At 33.5% G+C, this 10,349-nt stretch overlaps 1 protein-coding gene across 1 annotated transcript; it reads left to right on the top strand.

The window, feature by feature from the left end:
* Positions 1-1,884: 1,884 nt before the first annotated feature.
* On the top strand, positions 1,885-9,853 carry LOC132549705 (uncharacterized). Its single transcript, XM_060213660.1, has 6 exons — positions 1,885-1,967; positions 4,071-4,121; positions 5,543-5,749; positions 5,986-6,069; positions 6,661-6,814; positions 7,176-9,853. Exons 2-6 carry the CDS (start codon positions 4,071-4,073, stop codon positions 7,346-7,348), a joined length of 669 nt encoding a protein of 222 aa, XP_060069643.1. The 5' UTR covers positions 1,885-1,967; the 3' UTR covers positions 7,349-9,853.
* Positions 9,854-10,349: the final 496 nt, after the last annotated feature.

The following is a 10,349-nucleotide window of genomic DNA, read 5'->3' as shown; positions in this document are numbered from 1 at the left end:
CAACTGCTTCCCTAAAATTAATTGAGAATTTGATTCGTTTTAAGAATGGCACGACTCACAGAAGTTCAGAGGGGTCAGGCCATTCGGATGCTGATGCAAGGACAGCTGCAAAATCAGGTTGCTAGGCACCTTGGTGTTAATGTTTCCACCATAGAACGTCTTTGTAAGACGTCTTTGGGAAACTGGGCGATTGGCCGATCGACCTAGGTCAGGACGTCCGCGCGTAACGTCACGACGTCAGGATCGCTATATCGTCGTCTCTCATGTACGTAATCGGCGCCTTACTGCCGTTGAGAGTGCACTTAATGTTCGTGGAAATCATGGGCATCCTATAAGTTCAAAAACTGTAAGGAATCGATCACGAGTAGTTGGTGTAAGAGCACGTCGCCCCTACGTAGGTCCACACCTTACCCCTGCTCGACGTCAGCGCCGTATGGCCTAGGTCGCTGCACATGCTCCACGACGGTTTCGATTGAGGCAGAGTAGACAAGTTTTCTTCACGGATGAGTCTCGATTCTGTCTTTATCGATCTGACGGCCGTCAACGTGTCTACCGACGTCGTGGCGAACGTTTTACGGAGGCTTGCGTTGTAGAGAGGGATAGGTTTGGGGAGGAATCTCACACGGGTTAAAATCACAATTGGTTGTTATTGATGGCAATTTAACAGCAGCTAAGTATAGAAATGAGATCCTCCGACCCCATGTTATCTCTCTCTTACAGCAGCATAATCTAACCCTCCGGCAGGATAATGCTAGGCCCCACGTAGCAAGGATTTGCCAAGTCTTTCTGGCCAACAACAACATTCAACCACTAGATTGGCCGCCATATAGCCCTGATTTGTCCCCGATCGAGCATCTTTGAGACCAGTTGGATAGACAGGTTCGAAAGCGCCAGCCACCCCCTGCTACTCGAGAGCAGTTGACCAGAGCTCTGATTGAAGAGTGGGACAACATCCCCATAAGACGGATTAACGCTCTCATGAACTCTATGACCAGAAGAATAAGGGCCGTGACCCAACAAACGGCGGACACACAAGATATTGATGACTCAGTTCAATTTCAATTTCAAAATCCTATGAGTCCATTCAATTTAATTTTAGTACCTCTAAACCAATTGTCAGATGCAAAATATAGACTTTGGAAATTTTTAAGCTTTAATTTATCTGTAAGTATACAAAATTTCGTTTTAAATGAATTTATGCCATTCCCAAAAATCGAAAAATAATTGAACCCATCCAAATCACAGCCTTACATGTCTTACTGACTGAAAATAATGCGAATCCGTACATTTTGATATGGAAACTAAAGCTTTCTGGTGACTGACTTTCTAAACAATATTTCAGGGACTATGTTACTATGCAATATATATTATTCTTATCTGTACATATAACATTCGTACTTGAAATTCTTGTTGCATAGTCCAAATGTGTTTAAAGGTTATGCTTTGAAGAACCAGACAAATAGAAGATACACTGTGCACGGAGTAATATATGAAATACTGAAGATAATCTGATGTGTATTTGTAAGTTGTATCCGGGATAAATATCCACACAGTCAATTGTAGCGAATTAAGTTCAAAATAACTATCATATAAATTGTCTTCCCCGTAAATTTCATCTTTAATTTTCTTACATCATATATGAATGCTCCTCTTCAAATGAAAAAATACGTATTCGAAAATTAATGCATTATTGATATAACATTGGTTGTCATTGTTGATGTTTTTAAAATAATTTTTTAACAGTTGCAACAAGATGCCAGTCACGCGAAACGCGTTAAGTAAAGTATAATAAAACTAAGATATATCTTAGTTCATATCATTATTACCAGATTATCTATACACGAATGAGGACACACAGCAATCCGGAAGTGAGTGACCTAGCGGAAGTAATTGACAACTCAGTAGGCACAAACATCTCATCGGCTTTGTTGGTCACACCACTGACTGTTAAAGGCTAAGAAGGGAAGGTATGTTATTTATATAGTTTGCATGAAAAATTGAAAAGAAAATTTCGCAAACGTTATCACTTTATGGCATTGATCAAAACTGCGTATCAGTTATTCACAATGTCCATGTAATGGAAATTCAGTTATTTTGAAAATAGCGTTGTGCTTGATACTCATCTATTTATATTTATGTTTAAGTGTGTCCAGCTTATCCAAACATCCTTGATTCAACTTAAACTTAAACAACCTATCCTTGTTATTTGTTTGAGATCATTCAGATAAGAAAGAAAAAAATTAAACTCCACTCGACAAACATAATTATTGTGGCTACGCGACGTCTTCAATATGTCTCTTATATTACGTTGTATAAGGCATTGTTTCAACTTTTAGTGACTAGTTTTTCAATCCTCTAAATAACAGATTAAATCTCAGTGACCATTTATTAAACAAGTTATGCAGTCGTAATTGATTACAGAATTGGAAACAAAACAGACTATTTTTCCATCAGCTGTTTTCCTCGATCTTTTATTAAAACGAAATCAACAGGGACATCTTTTCCACAAGTAGTGTGATAAGTGTGATGATTTTAATGTTCCTATCGCGAATTTTCCATTTCTGAATTGCATCAATCCTGCGTCCCCAACCTATGATGTTTAATTGTCGCTGATGTTTCGATCTTCAAGCAAAGCCAGTTTCCAATACAACAATTTTCGTGCAAGATATTTACAACTGATCGACAAAATCACGGGTTGATAAAGATCACGGGGAAGTTTCACTTTCGTTATCACGATCTCATTGAGAATTAGCCCATATCTTTGAGCGATTTGAAGCTCTAGTGTTTCATGGTTGTTGATATACCATATGTTTCTGATCCTGTTAACCTTGTTCTCATGTTTGGCACGTGACAATGCTTACTAGAATCGACCAAGATTTACACGGATAGTTTTGATGAAGCTACAGATGCTAATCCTTTCGTGGCCCCTGACCTTTTTCATCTTGTACTTTTCTCAAGAGTCTTTGTGTAAATATCGTTCTTGTTCTTATCTTGCCAAAGTTTCTGTCATGAATTTCAAAACTGAAATGAACAACAAGGCATCAAAGCTAGACGTTATATTTTAATTCCCATTTGTACAATCTCCTTTCAAACGTTACTTTTTCATTCTTACAAGGAAATATTTTCAACATTTCAAACGATCACTTTTTATTTTCGATTGAAAATTTCAATTTGATGGAAAAGAAAATTTTCCCATATCGATAAATAGAACTATGAATTCTAAGAAAACAATCCGTGCGGTCAAGCAATGACGTAGATGATTTGAAAATTTCTTCATATAAGTACTATCTGTGGGATGTGACACATCTTGCCTATGTGTAGTAATTGACACTATCGCCGCACATATTAGTTCCACATTGTTAACAAAACATGCGTCACTGCTCTCTCATGCATGCATGACAAAACAAACTATTTCCTGTTTGACGCGCCGAGAACTCGATCATGGTGAGTATCGTCTTGTTGTAAGGATTAACAACTGCATTGAAAAATGTTCTTGCAAGTTTGAAAAATTGTATATACTCGCTAATTTCCGGACATTTTAGTATAAATACTTAAATCTATATATGTCAACCATTGATTGAATACCGTCACTAAAGCTATTTATAGTCTGATACACCCGTATTGTTAACATTGTTTACGTAAGCGCTGTACATACTTACCTACTGACAAAGGCTGCTACATCCCTGATCCCTACAGTGAAATTACAAAGCACATTGGAAATCTTCAGATTAAAACTTTTTACCTAAAACGTAAAATAACTGAGCGATTGCATTATATATATGATAAAAAGTGTTACCACATAGACAACGGATATTATAAAAATCTAGAAATTCAACACTGAATACAAATAAACACTGTACCTGATTGATATCAGAGATATGGTAATGACAGAAAAAAAAACACGATTGTGTAGATAAAATAAAAACCTTAAATTCTTCCCTCTGAAAATGGAGATGAACTGAAGACAAGATATTATCATTAAAATTAAATCTGAGGTGTCAGCATTTTTTTTATTATTATTATTTATTTTTTACCTTTCCTTACACGTTCATTTATCTTCATCTTTGCAGATGTCGTGGGCCAAACTGCTTTTTTTCCTGTTAGCTGGTTTCTACGCCCAGGTATGATGTAAATAATTATTTAACGGTGCTTAATCATATATGTATATCTGATTGTCATATTATATTGATTTGTGCTATAACATTGTTCCAATAATCATTCAATTAATATCCAGATTGTCCAGTACAATGATGAAGAAATCATCGAACGTTAATATGATAAATTTTATTCAGGAGAAAAGTGTCATAAATTGTTAGATGTAGACTGAATGTCAAATAGTCTTAGTAATAATGAATATTAACTTAACAGTAAAAAAGTAAATGTTTAATTCGTAAATGATATGTATTCCATGTTATTTTTTCTGTTTTTAACTTCTACAATTTTTTGATTTTGCGAACTTTTTAATTTTAATACAAAAATATAGTACATATTCAACTTTCGAAGATCATTTTCATATGTCATTTATCGTAGAAAGGGACATAACTGCTTCATTTTGTATTTACATTTTTAGTTTTAATACAAAAATATAGTACATAATCAACTTTCGAAGATCATTTTCATATGTCATTTATCGAAGAAAGGGACATAACTGCTTCATTTTTTATATACATTTTGTAGACTTTGTAGGTATAAATGTCATCCTGATTTTCTTCCGATAAAATGCAATAATTGATTCATCATATTCTCTCCAACTTTACACTTTTTCAACATAACAGCACATCCGGTCCTCAAAACCATTACTATGACATCATGATTTGTGTCGACCAAAATGATGATTAGTGTAATCTTGGAATCCTAGGACGACATCGTGTAAATCAAAACGGAAACAATGATTAAGATAATCGACCTTACAATATTTACCACTAAGTAATTGCTTTACAAATCAAGAATGCTGTATAATCACTTTTTATAAATGCATCTCATGATGAAAATTCATTTTGAGACAAAGTAAATTTGCCTTAATTCAAATTTCAATTTGTTCTACGCAGATACATTTAGTACATTTTGTTGTCAGTGAAATCGTGTCTTATTAATAAAGTTGTTATAGAATATAACCATCATCGTGTTAATGATTTGACCAACAACTGTTTGATTAGAAAACAAAAACAAAAACGATTAGGTGATACTATAAAACACTTTCACTCAACATTACAATTACAATTACAACAGGAATTTATATTTGAGAACTTGAAAATATAGTACTACTAACTCTACCAAGAAACCAAAGAAAGAACACTACCACATTCGTTAGATTTGTAAGCTTTAAACATCACATAATGTTCATATAAATACAAAAATATAACACAAACATGAATAACGATATCAATACTTTCAATTTCGTAATATAAGGAGGTTTCTTTTTCTATAAGATCAAAACGTATGATACGTCTCTCCGGTGCTGCTTTTTACTTTGTATTTACGTCTCTTGTATGTTGATTCTATCCAGTTGTTCTTTCTAACCATTATCAATTAAAATATTTAGCTAACTGCTGGGGTAATCCCTCCGGACCCCGAATGTGGAGTCAGGAAAACCTGTTGGCCTTCTGAATGTCCCACTGGCGGATGTGATCCATTTTTGATCAGTTGGTGGAACACCGATTTGGACTATATACGCTTTGAGATGAGGGTTGAATACGTCATACAAAGCGAACATTATATAGCACTTGGATTCTCAGAGGACAATCGGATGGTAAAAATTCCAGATCATGTATTTAAACGATCACCTTAACTCTATATCATTATATTCAATAAGTTTGATAATAGCCTGGGATTAAAGTTATTATTTAATGTTTAAGAGAAATATTGACTTTGGTATCAAACCTCGAAATTAAAGTCAAGTCAGTACACAAATAAAACGCGTTTCGAATTTTTCTCTGTTTGTATAAGGTGAAAATATATATCAAAAACTTGTTTTTATTTGACAAGCCGGACAGCAGTATTGTTATGTGCCGAAGCAATGCCAATGTGGAGCTAGGATACACACAGGGACGTTCATACGTATCTGGAACAGTATGTACATTTCAACATATACTTTATCGCAAATAACATCACATACAAAATAGAAGTATAATAGAGCTATAAAAGCTGCTTTGATGCAGAAAAAACACTCAGATCTGCTTTCATTTTTTATATCGTCTTTGAAACTGGTTTATTTGTAGAAAATATTATCAGATTTTGATTCCTGTTTGATAGTCCAAATCACAGATGCACTTAAGTACAAAGTAAGTATGCAACAGATACATCAATGATGAACTCGTAGTTAGCATTATTGGAAAATTCAAAGTATGACTAATTCCATGCAATTATACAATGAAAGAACATTGTTAAAATGTATTCCGATTATTTGGTATTTTTTTTTCTTTTTGCAAAATTTATTTTTACAGTACGTATATTTACGTTTTCATCTCACTGATGAAAACAACAGAAGTTTAAGAAACTGTAATATTTCTAAATAGAAGGAGTTTATTATCGAGTGAAGAGGACATCTCAATAGCATCCCCATGCCATTCAAATGTTGTTTACAGTCATCTAATGTAATTTACATATTAACAAATTACGTGGTTTAACTTTGTTATTGGTAACAATAAATGCAATTTACAGGACGTGTACGGGATTCGAAACGCAACATTTTCAACTGCCGATAACGTTACCACCTGCTCCTTTGACCGAATCAAGATTCCTATTAGGAACCAGAATCAGCTGAAATATCTAACCAACCCGTTCTTCATCCTTCGTGCATGGGGATCCGTAACAGGTAAGGTCATAATTGATTTCACCAACATTATACACACAGGTATCTATTTATAGCTTCTATCCTATTTCCGTGAATAAATCATTAACAAGTTTTTACATCATAAATATTTTGCCAATGTCTTGAATTAATAAATTACAAAAAAAATTCACGATTTACTCCTTACAATCAAATGTGTATGTTTTAATCACCAGTTCATAAATGATTTCCATGTTAAAAATTACATTTCCCCTTGATTCAAATACAGAGAAATATAGGCTCTCATATCAAATTTTTTAAACTAAATAATATTCTTCCCGGCAGTAAAACATATTTTTCTTCGTGTATATCGCGCAATAACATTTTAATTTTTGTATTTCATCAGGTAATGTACCCAACTATCACGGTAATGCCAACCGAGGAGTGTCACCTAATTCCTTTTCCTATCCTGTCCAAGTGGCCTCAGCACACAGGATAAAGCCACTCGCTGCAACTTTCTGCGCCAGTCTCTTGGTCTTCTTGATGTTCTATAACACTAAGAATGATAGTGGATTTTGAACACCAAATTTCTACAAGATGTTTATCTACTATTCTAGAGAATAATCACTATTTGATTAAGAATAGGGGAAAAAACCTTGATCAACTCGTAGCAATAAACTCCACAGAAAGATAAAAAAAATAATGATTTCATAGCGTTTCCGCCTGCTAGTTAACAGTGTGTAATATAGACAATATGCCACAGGGAGCATTAAATATTTGAGAAATGATGTCACTTTGATTCTGATTAAATAATGAATGTAATAGCATACTCCTAAATCTGTTCAATTTTCTGATGCTTAAAAAGAGGGGGAATGGTAATCGAAGGTTATGATATATAATGTATCTATATGCTTGAAAACAAAAACACGTCTATAGCCGAAAGTAACGTTCATTAAGAGTTTCCTGTTTAACACAATAATTGACTAGTTAGATAAACTGGTCGAATTCATAATTATCTTTTAATTTATGTATAACCATACTCGATGTTATATTAAACAGTTATTACATAACAATAACAGCATTACGTTAGCAAAAGAGTCATAAAAGGTAAACGGAAGAAGGAGGATAGAAACATATTTTGCCCTACTTTTATTGAATTTTAGTTTGAATTATGATGCTGTTTATATGTTAGTATTTTTTGTAATATTGGTAGTACTAAATTTGAAAAGAAAAAAATTGAAAAAAAATTATCTGTGAATTTTTACATTTACATTAGGAACGTCGATAATGGTCCACTAACACAGATAAAGTTGTTAGGATTTTTTGTTTGAAATTGCAGGTCTATCCTGAGTGGGTTAACTGATAGCCATAAGGTTTCTTCATATTGAACCTATTTATGGCTATGATGCAACAAAAACGCGAAATTGATGCTTATACTACCGTCATTATATATATTTGCTCTAATAAACTCACAATTCTATTAACCGGAATTTCTGCACTGTGATTACTTTTGCATGAGTATAATAATAAATAACATAACCCTTTAACGTGAAACATATAACATTGATCCCAAATCCGAATATAAATCCAGTTAACACTTTGTGTACAGTGCAATTTTAACCATTGAGAGTCTCTATAAACATCCAGTCTGTACTGTATTAGTGAAATGACGCGAGGCTTATCCCAAATGTAAACATTCGGAAAAAATACCGAACCTTTCTATAGACACCATCAATATATCCATAAGTACAGCGTTAAACATATATTAGTCCCAATCTGCTGAGACGACAGTTACAGGAAAACATACCACGTTCACTTACTGGTCAATACCCGCTCACAACCAGTTATGTGATAGGCGAGACGACGGTCTTCAGGCATTGTCCCTAAAAGTAGATAATTAACGTCACTTCAGATGAATAATTCTTATAAAATTAAGGAAAAAGTATTGCAATTAATGAAATTTTAATTCTACTCTGTGGTACACTGTTTACTATTAAACCTTTGTTTTAATAATAACAGGTTGCGGTTTATCAAACTTATTGACAGTGTTAAAAGTAAGAAAACTCCAGGAAGCAGCACTCACCATTTATTTTTGACGCTACATTTGGCAATGTTTGGCGAAGTCAATTCCACCTTTTTGTTTCAATCTACGGATGTGTTATGTCAAAGCTGACGCTCTTTGCAATGCTAATTTATATACATATGGTAGTGTTGTCGTGATTGACAGCTATAGATAGACTAGACGTTTTGTCATAAAGCATGATATCTACACCCGGACATATACACGGCGCATTCAGAGCTGACTTCCATCATCATTTATGTTACATAATTACATATCATATACCAGTCGTTGATATTCATATATATATAAAGAAAAATATGTAAATGTATACTAGATTTAAAAGTTTATCTTATATCATGAGAAACGAGACAATAGTTCATACTTTCAATACTAATTTCATCAATAAAGTTACATACTATCATTTGTTATGATTATCCCATCTATCCTGCGTCTTTTTTTCTGATTTAATGTTTTAGTAGTATGTTAGAATACCTTAGCATTACAACATCTCTTTAAATACAATATTTGTGTTATATTATGATCGATTTTCTTAGTTTTTGTTAATTTCGATAAATATCTTAATGTGTCAACATTTTTATCTTTCGGTAGTTCGTCAAAAATAAAAGAATAAAGATAAACGTTTGATAATAGAATCGTTAATAAATCCCCCAGGAGAAAAATGGGCGTGGATGGAGGAAAAGGGTTTGTGTTCTTATTGAATCTATTTCCATCATTATGATGTTCGCTATGGAATAATTTGTATTTCAAATAATTTACATCACATTTTGCTTGGTACAGAAATTGACATGTAAACAGCAAACTTTGCAGAAATGTGTTACTGAATCATAACAAAAGTTTGTTGATTCACAGCAAAAGTATATTGATTTTAAGAGTATTCTAAATCACGTGACTGTTTACAAGACGGTAGTCTCCCTTTGGTATAACCAATCCCTTTACATTGTCAATCTCAGAATTAAGGTTATAATAATACTAATAAAACAATAAAAATAATTGTAGCTGTCTTTGATGTGTTGTTATTTCTGTATAACCACGTATATCATCACTGTCATATTAAGTCCAGATTCTGTTACATGGTACTGTGACCCAAAACATTAACTGTCAATTAAACAGCTACATCTGTTTAATCGACTTAACCTCTCTTCGGAAATTGGCTTTATTTTAATTCGCGATATTTCGTCACCAGATAATCTCAAGAAAAGGATAGATTATAAGGAAAGTTTCAAGGCTTTAAGCACGCTGAATTAGCTTGCCTACCGAAAAATGCACATCTTACATAAAACTGGTTCTGTTGTTCACGTTGTCTTAATATGGAACGTGACATCACTAAACAAGGTCTACATGGCGGGTGTCGTGAAGAAGACGTTTGCCATTACAGATCACCTGGTTGTACATCATATTTTCCCTAGTTCATAGAACTGAGTTTGAGTTTGAATTAAGATTCCACAGACATGTCCGTATTTTGTGTATTTTAACCACTAGATATTGGCTTTTCATATA

This window comes from Ylistrum balloti, unplaced genomic scaffold, assembly GCF_031769215.1.
Source record: "Ylistrum balloti isolate Yb309-2 unplaced genomic scaffold, AGI_CSIRO_Ybal_v1 Utg370076, whole genome shotgun sequence".
NCBI classification, from domain to species: Eukaryota; Metazoa; Mollusca; class Bivalvia; order Pectinida; family Pectinidae; genus Ylistrum; species Ylistrum balloti.
The sequence above is the reverse complement of the archived record's forward strand: the minus strand, read 5'-3'. Positions and strand labels throughout refer to the sequence as shown.